The sequence below is a fragment of the Sander lucioperca genome, chromosome 6, assembly GCF_008315115.2.
Source record: "Sander lucioperca isolate FBNREF2018 chromosome 6, SLUC_FBN_1.2, whole genome shotgun sequence".
Classification (NCBI taxonomy): domain Eukaryota; kingdom Metazoa; phylum Chordata; class Actinopteri; order Perciformes; family Percidae; genus Sander; species Sander lucioperca.
This window is the reverse complement of record NC_050178.1, coordinates 25745470-25761336: the sequence shown is the minus strand read 5'-3', so window position 1 is coordinate 25761336 and position 15867 is coordinate 25745470. Positions and strand designations below refer to the sequence as shown.

The 15867-nt window shown below is 40.6% G+C and overlaps 1 protein-coding gene and 1 long non-coding RNA gene across 2 annotated transcripts in view; one reads left to right on the top strand and one right to left on the bottom strand.

Moving 5' to 3' along the window:
- The window catches only part of LOC116062310 (CD276 antigen-like), an 89105-nt gene that overhangs the window by 59152 nt on the left and 14086 nt on the right, over positions 1-15867 (top strand). The window contains exons 4-6 of the mRNA XM_036001830.1: positions 1303-1647; positions 8287-8562; positions 12124-12399. Of these exons, the coding sequence (XP_035857723.1) occupies positions 1303-1647; positions 8287-8562; positions 12124-12399 (897 nt within the window). The remainder of the gene's footprint in view (positions 1-1302; positions 1648-8286; positions 8563-12123; positions 12400-15867) is intronic.
- LOC118495219 lies at positions 1202-14499 on the bottom strand. The gene is made up of 4 exons (XR_004897538.1): positions 14490-14499; positions 10120-10123; positions 2527-2537; positions 1202-1407 (listed from the first exon to the last, which is right to left on the bottom strand). It is a non-coding gene; the product is annotated as an uncharacterized LOC118495219 (long non-coding RNA).

Sequence of the window (15867 nt, the reverse complement as noted above, 5' to 3'; positions counted from 1 at the left end):
GTCAAAATGAAAAGACATCTTGTCTAATGACAGTGTACTCTGAAAGTGTGATAGTTACCCACTCTGATATTGTCCAGTGCTAACATTGTATATTTAGGCAGCTAAATAGTATCCGTGTCAGTCACTATACTTTCTCATTGTATGTACACACCAGTCAACCGCAGATACATAAAGAAAGCTTGTACAGAAAAACATACATCAAAATGATCAGGAAATACTGTACAATATGTGCAAGAAATAAGAAAATATGCTGCAAATATATCAACATCATGGGTCATCCAATCTCCTCTCTGTCTGGCCACAACATTTTATCGACATCACACCTGATATCCTCCCTTTACAGTGTAATGAGGGAAATATATCTTTTGGCCAACGTGACATCATGTTTTCACTTAAACATACACGCCACTTTCTAAAGCCAAGTCGCGTGTTATCTGTACGCATTTGTCTACGCCGTATACAGCAGACGGGTTGGGTTTAGGAAAAGAAGAACAGGACGGGTTGGGTTTAGGAAAAGAAGAACAGGACGGTTGGGTTTAGGAAACGTGACCCGTGGTACATGATCCCCGGTCTCCTGGGTGAAAGTCCTGTGTTTGACCCATCCACCACCCCAACCAACCTCCCTATGCGGATTTTCGGCCTTTCATCCTACTCGCTTCTTGGCGTAAATTGACACGCAATCGCAAGGTAATGTAAGTCAATGGAGGCCAAACGGCGTTGATAAACACGCTAAAAAACGATTATGCGCCTTGATAACACGCCAAAATGACATACGAATTGGCGTGTCATACATACGCCACTTATTGAGATCAGTCTGCGTTTGGCGTGACGCAGCCACCCCCTACAACACTGCTGTGATATTCTCACCTGTTTGCGTTTGGTTGCTCTAAATTGTGAGGAAGTTGTATTGTTCCTCTCTATCTATCTGACAACTTTTACAACAAAACCACATACCTGTTATGTATCTAAGATATGTGTGACAGGTTATTGTGATTGTTGGTTGCTCTATTTTGCATGTAGGGATTTACACAATGAACATGTGTATAATTGCATTTCAGAAGTAATGTGATTCAATAGCAAATTAATGCAAACTATTTTCATCTGCATGGCTTACTCAATGCATGTTGTGCCACAGCAATGATAAATGACTATAGTCATGTTAACAACTGACCAAATGTTCATATAAATAGTCATGTTTGACAAAGTTTAATAGTTATTCGACGATTGTGCCAAAGCGATTGAAAACTAACTTAATTACTCTGCACGTAAACATACTGAAAAATACATGATTTTATCTTTCAGGGCCACCGTTGATTAAAGTGGAACAAGACAGAGATGTGGTGTTACCCTGCTCCCTCAGCACCAAGGAGAACATTGCATCAGGTGTCTTTGACTGGAAGAAAGTTGCTCAGAAAGATGCTGGTGAGAAGGAGGTGTTCCTGTATGACAAAGGCAAACATTACAACAACGGCCGAGATGGTCAGAGTGAGCAGTTCAAAGGTCGAGTCTCTCATTTTCAAGATGAACTGAAGTACGGCAACGCCTCCATAATCATCAGAAATACAAAGATATCTGACAGTGGAAACTACACCTGTTATTTTCCCCATCTTCGGCCACCTCAAACATTCTACATTGAGCTAGTTGTTGGTGAGTATTTTTATTAAACAGTTAAAGTTTAATGAAGACTATTTCTGTGTAACTGTTTGTCAAGTTGATCATTCTTTACAAGCTCTAACTGTTTGTTTTTTTGCCTTTTAGATCCTACCTTAATCTCTTAGGGCTCATTTTGATTATGTACATTTCTGCCTCTTGATAAAGACACATTTTAATCTGTATAATACCAGAACACAAGGAACTGATGTATGTAAATGACATCACTGTTAAACAAACACTCATCAGGTTTCATTAGGTGTGTTGATCTCACTTCAGACTCTGAAAGAGCTGCATTGATCAAATATTTAACATAAAAAATGGAAGCTTTCTTATTTTTTCCCCTTTCAATTCCTATTTTAAATGCAGATAATCAGTGATAATAAGAGCCATCAGGCTGAATTTCACAGGATCTCTCCTTTAACTTGTCTGTAATGTTTGTACAAAGTTTTATGTTGAAAGACTGAAGTGGCTCTGAGATATTTAAGAAAGTGCAATACAAAGTATCTCCAGCAGAGGACTCTATAGAGCTCTCTAAAACTTTTTAAAAGTTACCAAATCATGTTAATAAATCTCTTAATGATTCTGAAAACATGTCCCTAAGAGTTAAACACTATTCTATAAAACTATAAAAATATGTCCTTAGCATTTAAATAAAGATTTATACATTTATTATTGCTGAATATCGCCTCCATAAACATATAAATAAAGTTTCTCTGTTCTGTTGGTGTCCCGCTACCACGGAGAGTCCAGCTACATTAACTTCCATATATGGTCAAGCAGGTAATTTAATTGGCTACAAACTCACCGTGTTTTCACGGTGCTGACTTACCATTGGATGAAACAAGCTGTCAATAAGACATATGTGGAGCTCACGTGGGGATGCTCTCCTATGATTGGCTCTTTGAGTTAAAAGTCCGGTAGGTACGTCACTTTAGATCGTAGAAAGATGCGGATTGGTTTATTTTGTTTCGGGGCGTTTCCTGATTTCAGAGATACTGAACATCATTGGTCAGAGGTTCTGTCAAAACTTTAAATGCACTGAAAATATGTTATTTTGAAAGTTTGTCGAGCGGCGCTAAAACTAAACGAGGAATATAATCGACTTTTATTCAGGTTATTTTGACTTCCGCTTGAACTCGAACGAGGTAAATTTAATCGGTGGACTTTTATTATTTAAAACGAGCCCCCGTTTGTTTATACATGTCTGTTTTTCGACCGTTAAATACATTTTAACTGCGGCTAGACAGGAGAGAAGGTAAGTTGCTAACTGTGTACTGCCGTAAAGTAAGACGCTACTGTTGTGATGTCGTTAACTTTAAGATTAGATTCTAAAATTCGTTGAAAAAACGAACATTTACGGTTTCAAACGAGGTATAATATGTCTGTATTGACTTCCACAGTCAACATGAAAATATGTTTATATTTATTTAATCACTTTTACATGTAAATCTCGGGTCGCTTGCAACCTCCGCGCTTTATAACATTAAAAGACAGAAGAGATGAAAACATCCCAGGTGAGTCCTGATTTTAATAACGTTATCTGTGGTAGCTGTTTGGTTCCACAGACCTGGGGCCTGTTTCACAAAACCAAGATAAGGGATTAAGCCGGGATTTATCAGTTATCCTGGATGATTTAAGCCTTGACTCGGTTTCACGAAAGTGGAGGCACATAAATCACCATGGAGATTTATTCTGTGCAGCTAGCCTGCTCCCGACCAGGCTAACAGCCAGGATTTATTTAATCCTGGAGCCTTTTCTGATCACCCAGCAGTGGTTTTACCCTTTTGTTATCAGCTGGATTAAAATACAACAGGTGCATATTGCTGTTCATTTAAGTACTGTTATTATTTAAAGTTGGGACCATAATTGTTTTTAATAATTATTCATGTGACAGTCATTGTTACTGTTATATTGCTGTATGAAGACTGCTGTTCATATTGTTGTTAGAAGATTATTAATATATTATGACAGTTGTTGAGATAATTAGAAAAGGCTGATAACATTTCAAATGTGTTTTAAATGAAGTCTGTTACTAAGGGCAATACATACAACGCTGTACATTTCTATAGTTGACCAATGCACCTTGAATTATTTTAATTGATTATTTTTTTTTTATTCTTTAACAATAAGGATCATGTTTGTTCCTCTTCCATGTGCATTGTATTTGGCATTCTTAGCACACAATTTGTGTTATCCAGTAAACTGGGACTATAATTTGGGAGGATTGTACTGTATTTAAAGAACATATCCTAATTGTACAATCCTCCCAAATTACAGTCTTAGTTCACTGGACCAGTAACTATCTAGTGATGTAGACTACTGTACATTCATGTTACAACAGGGAGAGGACACCTCAATGGTTTTTGCTGGTTATGTTTTGCTGAGGGGGGAAATAACTGATGAATATACTCTGTTCCATTCATGTTTACAGTGTGCATGGAATTTATCACTTAATTATAGTTTCTAGATTTTAGAGTCCAATTTCTTCAGTGTCTTTATTTTCTATGTCCACAAGGGAGCAAGGAATATAATATGTAGAGAAGAAACTCGTCCTCTATAAAAAATAAAAAAATGCGAGAAAAAGCGTGGCAGATAATAGCGGACCGACTGAATGATAGTCTAAAAATATATATTTATGAACTACTGCTCTTAACTGAAACCATTCAATGAGTCACTGTCATTTGCAAAAACCAACAGTTGTAGACTTTGCATTAAAAGTGAGCAGTGGAAGTTAATATGACTTAGGAAATTTATATTTTAGCCCATGAGAGAGAGGGAGGAACAGTGAAAGAGATATTTACGCATCATACTCTAGCGTTGTAGAAAATTGATCTTCATGGTAAATTTCCTGAGTAACATTATCTTCTGCTTACTTTTAAGGCAAAGAGTACAACTGTTAATTTGTGCAAATGATTAGTAGCCTAATCCTTGAATGGAATGATTATGGCGGTTTCAGTTCAGAGCAGTGGTCAGTTAATGTATATTTTTAGGCTGCTTACACATTCAGTCGGTCCGTGATCGTCTGCTACGCTTTCTCTTACTGTTTCATTACAGCAGCCATGTTTCTTTTCTTTTTATACAAATAATGTGTTTCACGTCATCATACTTCCACAAGAAGCTGCTGCTCACTCTGTATAAAGTATGTACAATGCGTATTCTCCATTTTGGCATCAGGAAATCTGTGATCGACCTCGCGGTCTTTTGAGGAAAGCCGTGGACGCGCATCTATCAGAATTACTTCAGCCTGGCTCAACCTAGTCTCTCCTCCTCAGCCTGACTAGACCTAGTCTCTCCTCCTCAGCCTGACTAGACCTAGTCTCTCCTCCTCAGCCTGGCTCAATCTAGTCTCTCCTCCTCAGCCTGACTAGACCTAGTCTCTCCTCCTCAGCCTGGCTAGACCTAGTCTCTCCTCCTCAGCCTGACTAGACCTAGTCTCTCCTCCTCAGCCTGACTAGACCTAGTCTCTCCTCCTCAGCCTGGCTCGACCTAGTCTCTCCTCCTCAGCCTGACTAGACCTAGTCTCTCCTCCTCAGTCTGACTAGACCTAGTCTCTCCTCCTCAGCCTGACTAGACCTAGTCTCTCCTCCTCAGCCTGACTAGACCTAGTCTCTCCTCCTCAGCCTGACTAGACCTAGTCTCTCCTCCTCAGCCTGACTAGACCTAGTCTCTCCTCCTCAGCCTGACTAGACCTAGTCGCTCCTCCTCAGTCTGACTAGACCTAGTCTCTCCTCCTCAGCCTGACTAGACCTAGTCTCTCCTCCTCAGCCTGACTAGACCTAGTCTCTCCTCCTCAGCCTGACTAGACCTAGTCTCTCCTCCTCAGCCTGACTAGACCTAGTCTCTCCTCCTCAGCCTGGCTCGACCTAGTCTCTCCTCCTCAGCCTGACTAGACCTAGTCTCTCCTCCTCAGCCTGACTAGACCTAGTCTCTCCTCCTCAGCCTGACTAGACCTAGTCTCTCCTCCTCAGCCTGACTAGACCTAGTCTCTCCTCCTCAGCCTGACTAGACCTAGTCTCTCCTCCTCAGCCTGACTAGACCTAGTCTCTCCTCCTCAGCCTGACTAGACCTAGTCTCTCCTCCTCAGCCTGGCTTGGCCTTCATGAAACTCACCAAGCCAGGATGCTCAGATTAGTCTAGGTCAAGCCTCGCTTTATCAGTTATCCTGGATTTATAAATTCTGCTTTTGTGAAACAGGCCCCTGATGATTCACAACGTCCTCACTTGGTTCTACTAACGTTAAACATTACATTATTTGTGTGTGTGTGTGTGTGTGTGTGTGTGTGTGTGTGTGTGTGTGTGTGTGTAGGGTCTAATGTTGTGGTGTATTAGTGTGTGTGAAGGGTCTAATGTTGTGTTGTATTAGTGTGTGTGAAGGGTCTAATGTTGTGTTGTGTTAGTGTGTGTGAAGGGTCTAATGTTGTGTTGTATTAGTGTGTGTGTGAAGGGTCTAATGTTGTGTTGTGTTAGTGTGTGTGAAGGGTCTAATGTTGTGTTGTATTAGTGTGTGTGAAGGGTCTAATGTTGTGGTGTATTAGTGTGTGTGTGTGTGTGTGTAGGGTCTAATGTTGTGGTGTATTTGTGTGTGTGTGTGTGTGTGTAGGGTCTAATGTTGTGGTGTATTAGTGTGTGTGTGTGTGTGTGTAGGGTCTAATGTTGTGGTGTATTTGTGTGTGTGTGTAGGGTCTAATGTTGTGGTGTATTAGTGTGTGTGTAGGGTCTAATGTTGTGTTGTATTAGTGTGTGTGTGTGTGTAGGGTCTAATGTTGTGTTGTATTAGTGTGTGTGTGTGTGTGTAGGGTCTAATGTTGTGTTGTATTAGTGTGTGTGTGTGTGTGTGTGTGTGTGTGTAGGGTCTAATGTTGTGTTGTATTAGTGTGTGTGTGTGTGTGTGTGTGTGTGTAGGGTCTAATGTTGTGTTGTATTAGTGTGTGTGTAGGGTCTAATGTTGTGGTGTATTAGTGTGTGTGAAGGGTCTAATGTTGTGGTGTATTAGTGTGTGTGTGTGTGTGTGTGTAGGGTCTAATGTTGTGGTGTATTAGTGTGTGTGTGTGTGTGTGTGTGTGTGTGTGTGTGTGTGTGTGTAGGGTCTAATGTTGTGGTGTATTAGTGTGTGTGTGTGTGTGTGTGTGTGTAGGGTCTAATGTTGTGGTGTATTAGTGTGTGTGTGTGTGTAGGGTCTAATGTTGTGTTGTATTAGTGTGTGTGTGTGTGTGTGTGTGTGTAGGGTCTAATGTTGTGTTGTATTAGTGTGTGTGTGTGTGTGTGTGTGTGTGTGTGTGTAGGGTCTAATGTTGTGTTGTATTAGTGTGTGTGTGTGTGTGTGTGTGTAGGGTCTAATGTTGTGTTGTATTAGTGTGTGTGTGTGTGTAGGGTCTAATGTTGTGTTGTATTAGTGTGTGTGTGTGTGTGTGTGTGTAGGGTCTAATGTTGTGGTGTATTAGTGTGTGTGTAGGGTCTAATGTTGTGTTGTATTAGTGTGTGTGTGTGTGTAGGGTCTAATGTTGTGTTGTATTAGTGTGTGTGTGTAGGGTCTAATGTTGTGTTGTATTAGTGTGTGTGTGTGTGTAGGGTCTAATATTGTGGTGTATTAGTGTGTGTGTAGGGTCTAATATTGTGGTGTATTAGTGTGTGTAGTGTCTAATGTTGTGTTGTATTAGTGTGTGTGTGTAGGGTCTAATGTTGTGTTGTATTAGTGTGTGTGTGTGTGTGTGTGTGTGTAGGGTCTAATGTGTTGTATTAGTGTGTGTGTGTGTAGGGTCTAATATTGTGGTGTGTGTGTGTGTGTGTGTGTGTGTAGTGTCTAATGTTGTATTGCACAGGTTACAGATAACGTTACTAGGGCAACGAAGTGCAGTTTCGGGAATTTTAAGAAAGCAAATATTCTGTACCTAGGCTACATTATGAGTACAATACATGCTAATAGTTAGACATTATAAACAGAATAAATAGCTGGAGGTATGATTATGAATACATCACTTAAAAGTAGAGACATTTATACACCGTCAGTTTTAAGTTTGTGTAAATGTTAATAATTCAAAAAGGTTTTTTAAAAAATCTTCCTTTTTACAATTTTTATGATTGTGATTAAACATTGTGTTTATTGTGCATTGGTCAATTTTCATTAATCCTTGACTCATCCAAGACTTGTTTGTTTGCTTGTAGTGCTTTTGTTTCTCCTTGTTCCTCGTGATAGATAGATAGATAGATAGATAGATAGATAGATAGATAGATAGATAGATAGATAGATAGATAGATAATTTATTCATCCCCATGGGAAATCCAAGGTCCCAGTAGCTTAAAGACATCACACACGACATACACATACATCATTAACAGGATGATAAAATAACAACTCCACATGAATAGCATGGACAATAAAAGAAAAGATACTAAATAACAAATCCACAGTAATGTACTAAGGGATGTATAAGCATGAGAGGCCAGCAGTGACAGGGCAGGGACTGACCCTGTCATTCAGTATGTATGGTAAGGTGCTCTATGAGAGGGGGTGTACACTGTTTTTACTCTCACACTGTAATTCCCATAGTCAAGAAAATAGATGAAAACATCCCAATATGAATGTTTTAATGCTTTGATTGTCCTCTATAGTTACAGTTCACACTGTGTTCACAGGTGCGGCGCCAAAACCATCCGTGGCAACACTTAAGGAAACAAAGGACTGGAGGCTGCTGCAGTGTGAGGTTCATGGCAATCCAGAACCTGAAGTAAAATGGCAAGACAGTGATGGAAACAAACTACCTGCTGAGGAGCCACAGGTCGAAAAAATAGGAGGCCTTTTCTACATCACTCTCAACGTAACCGTAACCAAGAGCGACCGCTACCGCTGTGTAGCAACACAGGAGACAATCAGTCATCAGATTTCTGCTGAGACTGATGTGCAGATAAGTGGTGAGATTCTTCCTCATTCTGATTTTATCTGTGAATAATTTCAAAAATGTGTGTGAAGGTGAATTTACTCAAAGCAGTTCAGACTTAGATGAAAACACATCATCATAACACACAACTATCACCAGAGAAAAGAGAAAGAATAAGAGGAGAGAATAAATAACAGCACTGATGGTTAAATATTGAGATCAGTCTGAACTAAGGCACACACACACACACACACACACACACACAGACAGATTTCTGCCAGCTGTATGGTTAATACATCAGTTGTTTGTGCTGAAACACAAACTGCAAAAACTTTATGGTCAAATTCACAGATTTAATAGAGAGAAAAATGAACTTTGTCATCAGTCTGAATTCCCCTCTTAGGAGCATATGTACATCTTTCATCTTTGTGATCATATTTAACTCTGATTATACACTATATACGTGATACGTTCACAGTTACAGAATTCAATTCACATTTATTTATACTAGTGTCAAATCGTAACAGGAGTTATCTCAGGACACAGAGACCCACCAATCCCCCCCCCAAAGAGCATTTGGTGCAGCAGTGGTGAGGAGAACTTCCTCTTAACAGATAGAAACCTTGGCCAGACCCTGACTCTTGGTGGGGGGGGAGGTTTACAATTACATTTACTGTTTGTAGACATGTTCCAGAGGAAGATTCTGAGGACAGAAATGATGAACATTGAGAAGTGCTGTGCAGCGTCAAGAGTGACACTAACCCCTAATTTCCACCAGGCGTGTCTGCGCTGCGTTCCGGGTGCGTCTTGTGCCCCTGCGAGCATTCACCGCCATTCAAGTCAATGCTTTATAATCCACCAGCCGCACCACGGCGAGTCCCAGAAGCGTGCATGAAGCGGCGCTCCACTCCGCTAAAGATAGGCGCCAGGTCTATTTTCACATGAGCCGCGGGGCGTTCAAACAGCCGGGCAGGAAGTGAAACAGCGACAGTATCCAGTCAGTTTACCAACCCCCCCCCCCATTATGGTATGTCTCCTCTACAACATCACAGACGACGGGAGATTCATCATGGAGGTGGAGAAACATAATAGACCCCACAAATCCCTTTTTATAAAGACAACGCCAGAAAAGAGAAGACATGGAGTTTAATTACAGGAGTACTTGGAGTGGAAGGTAGATACTAGCTTAATAGACATGGGATTGTTCTGTAAAGTACTTGTAGAGGTAAAGGTAAAGGTAGATACTAGCTTAATAGACATGGGATTGTTCTGTAAAGTTCTTGTAGAGGTAAAGGTAGATACTATCTTAATATACATGGGATTGTTCTGTAAAGTTCTTGTAGAGGTAAAGGTAGATACTATCTTAATATACATGGGATTGTTCTGTAAAGTTCTTGTAGAGACGATATAATCTGTGAGTCAGGCAGCAAGACGCTCCTCTTCTGAGACGCGCCCAGCGTGGTGCGTTGGAGGACGGAACAAAACCTGAACGCAGCACAGACACGCCCAGTGGAGAATCAGAGTTCTAGTATCAAAACACAAGTTATTCCATATTACACCACAGAGAAAATAATACCCAGAACTTGTTTACTTCTCTTCATCACTGTACAGACTGAAGGTCAGCTCTGATTCTGAGACTCTTCTCTCTACAGTTAGTTTCTTCTTTCCAGTTGAGATAAGACCTGTTAAATACAGTTAAGTTATATGTCACTAAATAATCTAATATTGATCAAAGTTATGGCAATAATAATGTTACACTTAATGGCCAAGTTATGTCTGTTAGTCAGCATATTACCTCTCACTCTAAACAGTATGAATACATATTACTCTTAAACTAAAATATTCTGCATACAGCATCTAGAAAGACAAACAGAGCAGAACTTTCTGTACTTTTACATCGTGTTACTAACTTAGTTTAATATTTCACCTGATCCATTAAAACAGATTTCTTGTAAGTTTTGCTGCAGCTCGTGATGCTGAAATAATTTCCATGTTTGTATTGTTGATGTTCTTCTCTGATTGGACGCAGCTACAGATGAAGCTATATAGAAGTTACTTTATAATTTAGTAAAACTTCACACAAAGTAAAATATTAATAACCAGCTGTTCCAACCTGATCCTGAGGATCAACATGAAAACACCTCATGAGGGAGATTTAGTGACTGAAGTCAAAGAATCAGAGACATTTCTGAAACATTAAAACAGGGTGTAACACATTAATGTAACAGTGTTTCTACCAAAATATACTGAGGCTCTGAAATCTGGATGAGCTGTAATCAGATTAATAAGAGTGTAAGTCCATGTCCATTATCTAGTTAATACTGCCACCTAGTGGGAATTCAGTACAAAGAGAGGGATTTATTCATTGTTGTTGCAAACTGCAGTATTTCAGCTGAGTCACATTTATCACACAAAGAGAATAATGACACTCAAAGATGTAGGTATGATTTTAGTTATTGATGATTTTATTATTTTATTTCTAACTAGAAACTAAACTCACTGTAACTCTAAATATCTCCAGTGATGGTTCCTGGTAATAGTTTGATACCATGGAGGTAAATAAAGTTGTTCCTGGACAAAGTAAACTTGTTATTAGGACTTGTTGCTCTGCAGTGAGGGTCCCAGATGATAAACATGTTCTTTACACTTCATTCACTGCAGCAGAGTGTTGGTTCATTAAAAGAAGAACTAACTGAAAACACAGCATTAGGTTTTAGACTCAAAGTGACAACACGGCGTATTAAGCCCTATTAGCACTGGGTTAGTATTACCTGGTGACTTCTAGTCATTAGTGATCATTACGGAGGTTGTCTGTGATCTTAATCACGTGTGAATCGACCATGTCTGTTATTTGTCAAGGAAAAATTCCCCCACAAATGACCTACCATATTTCACCAGACTCTACTGGGCCCGGCCCAAAACCATATGGAACCCCGACCTAAGTGCGGTGCGGCAGCCTCGCCCTGGCGAACATTTTTTTTTTCTCCCTCAACCGTTATTGTGCGGCCGTTAAGTTTTATTCACAGTTTATTAATATCTGACGCTGTCCAAACTGCTCCAAATTCTAAACCCAAGTTCACTGGGTACCCAGGAAGTCACGTGTGAAGTAGATCAGATGAACAGTTCATGAGACATTTAAAAGACAACGGACACACACACACACACACACACACACACACACACACACACACACACACACACTCAGAGGGTCCTTGATTTATAGTTAGATATAGACTAGAGAGTTTATAAAAGAAATCAAAATAACGACAGTGTTTTGTAATTGTATTTTAAGTGCGTTGGTAACATGTGGGCGACACCTAATAGTTAGTGTGCCAAAAGTAATCCAGTACATCTATCAGTTTATCTTGATATCTTTAATGATACATTGACGTTGGTAGAAGGTATAGCTATCCAGCTAAAAAGAATTCTTCATATTACTAGAGTGGAATGGAATATATTGTCTACATAATGGACAACACATTTCATGCGATCCAATTGCATGATTTATTTATCTTTTCAGCATGACAAATTTTGTGTAAAAACTTGGTGTGGGAAGTGTCTCTACGTATATTGTCTGTTTCCATTGTGTTCACAGGTACTCTACAGCTCTCTGTCAAGACTGTTAGTCAAACTAACGACAGGGCTCTGCTGCAGTGTGAGGTTCGAGGTGCTTCTGCAGACCTTAGAGTGGAATGGCAGGACAGTGCTGGAAACCAACTTGCTGCCAAAGAGCCCCAGCTGTCAGAAAGAGGAGGAGGCGACGACGTCACCCTCCAAACTACTGTGACCAAGACCGGTCACTACCACTGTGTAGCCTCACAGAAGAAAAGCAACCATACCATTTCTGAGGATACTTTTGTGCATATCAGTGGTGAGGTTTTTATATTCAAGATATAATTATTGTTTGTGTGTTATACATTTTTTTTAAGTTTTGATAAAGATATCTGCAGTAGTTGAACATGTTTCAAACTGAGTGAAACCTTCACACTGAGGTTCTGAATGAGAGGATCTGGAGGGAAATAACAGAACTGGAGTTTGGAATCCTTTTTTAGTTGAGTATGAACGGTTACTAAAACACACCCAGCTGTTGTGTCCAGTCCTAGCTCGCTGTAGCTAACGTCTGGGTTGTCAGTGTTGTTGTGCTGTATTCACACAAACTGCAAGAACACAAACCGTCAAGCAATATTTTGGAAAGGGGGGCGTTGAGGTGCCCTTGGGGGGCGTTTGTTTGAAAGCTAGTTTAAACCAAAGATTCCCAATAACAATACATGTTTACTCTTTAAACTACTGAACCAGTGGTCAGCTCCATTAAAAGCTGCCAGTTGACGTCACTGTGACTGGACCAGACGGGGATCAGAGCTCTTCCTCTCTTCTGTTCTTCTGTCAGCTTTGTTTGGTGCAGCTCCGTGCTGCCTTCACGGAAACGGGACGTCAGAGCATCAACTTAAATGAGCTCCGTGCTTCAGCGTGAAGCTGCGTTCAGATAAAAAAAAAGGGGAAAAAAAGCAATCACCGCAACGTCCTGTTGTGTTCTTTAACCCCCCCAATGTAGCACAAGTAGACTTTATATTTCACAGTAACAGTTTTTCGTCAGATCGTTTATAGAACATGACGTTTCCTATTGCACCTGAAGGCAGCTTCATTTCATGGAGAAAGAGAGAAAGAAAAGAGACGAGCGAGAGACGTCGACTGTGCTTTGTTGTTTGGCAAACAGTCAGCTGTTCCCCAAACTCCCGCCAGTTCAGGGCTTGTGTTTGGTGTTTTAAAACGTTCTTGTAGAAGCGATAGAGGCAGTGATGTCACTGTTTACTGTACGGGACTCTCACACCTCCTCTAAACGCAGCGTGATGTGGGGTTGTGTTTCTCCAAACGTTTCTTTCTGCTATTTACTCGCAAGACAGGCGATAGTAAACCTAGACTCTTCTCAGCATCAACAAAGGGCTCTCACTAACTTTAAAAGGTCAGGAACTTATTTCCTTCTGCTTTTACCCTTTGATAAGTACCAGCTTGTTTTCTGTTGGAACAATTCCATTATAGATTTAGATTTGAATGAAAAATAGATCTGAATGTTAAATTGCTAGCTGTTTCTGATTGGCTACTGTTAGTGTTTGTAATCCCTAATTAAAGTTTGAATGTTACATATCTAGTCGTTCTGATTGGCTGCTGCTATTTAAACTAAATGTCAAATGGTTGCATTTTTTTAAACACCTGTAAATATAATTTCTATTCACATGGCTTTTTTGATACCTGGAAAACTAATAAATATGTTGTTTGTCATTCAATGATATGATTTTTTGATTATTAATAGTAACAACAATAATAGGCCTAATATTAGCGCGTAATCATTAATATTCGGGGCAATTAGCCTCCATCTTATTTGATGGGGGGGCGTTAGGGACCTGGATAATGGATAGGGGGGCGCTGGCACAAAAAAGGTTGAGAACCACTGAAATAAATAATCTCTCAAATAAAGTCAAGATAAAAGCAGGTTTACAATCCAATTAAAATGCTTCTATCATATTTGTGTAAATATCACTACCTCTTGTTGAGCTCAGTGATAGCAGCAGGAACAAAGCTACTTTTGTACCACTTTGTTCTGCACCGTGGGATTAAAAACCTCTGTCTGGAGGGAAGAAGCTTAAAATCCCTGTACAAAGGCTGGGAGTCATCATTTAAGATAGATGTAGCTATCCTCTGTAACTGTCTGGTGTACAGGGATGCTGGGTTAAGTTGTGGCTCCCCAATCAGCTGACTGGACCATTTCACTATCTCACCAAACCATGACACCAAGGAACATGACAAGACTGATGGTGTGTCTCCATTGGCAGCGTCTTTTTCCCGCTTCCCATTCATTTCTATGGTAGCGCAGTGCACTGCATTCTGGTAGTGTTGCGGGGACTTTGGAGAAGCGGGGCGTCGAGTTGCCCTCTCCTCATTTGCATAAAGTTGAATCCAACCAACTTTATGCCAATGAGGAGCAGCCGGCTCGGCTCGCCGTCACTCCAAAGCTGACAAAAATCATTTAAACTGACCTTTGTTGATCTGAAATGAAGCCTATTTCTCGCTTAAAATGTTTTCAGAAACTATTTTGGTAAAATATGAGATCGTATTCCAAACGAGCCGCCAATATGGTCGGTTTTGAAATTCGGGAGCAGCCAGCCCCACGTGAAGTGTTCGTCCAATCAGCTGCAGCCATGGCGGTTGTAGGAGGGTGTAGACTGGTTTCTTTGCTTGTCAGTGGTCAGTGAAGAGAAACTGGTGGCAAGCTCACTAGCGAGTAATGCTGGGAAGAGGGGCGATCCCATCTGTGAAAACAACGCGTACTGTGTATGGACACCCACCTTGACTCAGTAAAAGCCTGATAAAACATGGTCATTATGGTTGGATCAATATTAAAATATGAGTTTCCTTAAACGATGCAAGCACCGTTGACTAGGCCTGTCACAATAGTCAATAAATCAATTAATCGCACGATAAAAAAAATTGGCTCGATAATTTCCATTTGCATGCTTGTTTGTTCTGTCGGGGAGGTTGTGGGGTTTGACAGTGTGAAGTCTGCCTCCCGTATGAACAAGGCTGTGGTGATTTTCCTGGATGATGTGGTGAAGGTTGAGATTGTGGTGGAGAAAGGAATTGTAATCCGTGATACTTTGACCCCGGTTCTCCCGCTGGTGAGCCCAGCTAAAAGAATCACGATTTCAAACGCACCTCGGTTTATTAAAAATGAGGATTTGGCCAAAGAGCTGTCGCGGTACGGCCAGCTGATGTCTCCCGTTAAAATGGTTCTGCCATTCGGTTCTCCGGGGCTCAGACTCAGATGTTGCTCCCCCTGCGGCTGACTCAGACTCGGCAGGTGCGCAACAGTGTGCAGAAACTGCGCAGGTAACAGAGGTAGACACGCAGGAAAAAGAGAATAATGTTGAACAACATGAGTGTGGAAATACAACTGTTAATGAAGGAAATGCCCAGTCTAATGAGAACGCAGAAAATAACAAACAGACAGGGAAAAAGAAAGGCAGTGCAAATAAAACAAGCTGCAGTCAGAATGTTACAAATGTGGTTGATGATGGTCTGGCTGAAAATCTGTCTGAAGAGATGGATAGAACTACAAGATCCAGCAAAAGAAAAAACAGTTCTAACAAAGAGCAGAATGATGCTAAAGCTAAAAAGCTGCTAGAGGAGCTGTGTGATGATGATGATGATGAGGAGGAGGATTGTGAGTGGACCGCATCCCAGGTAGAGAAGTTAACTCTTTATCCTCTGGATAAGATCAAGAAGTTCTTGCAGGACACTAAAGGGATGAAGGCGGTTAAGACGGAGCAGTTCTTCCCTGATCTGA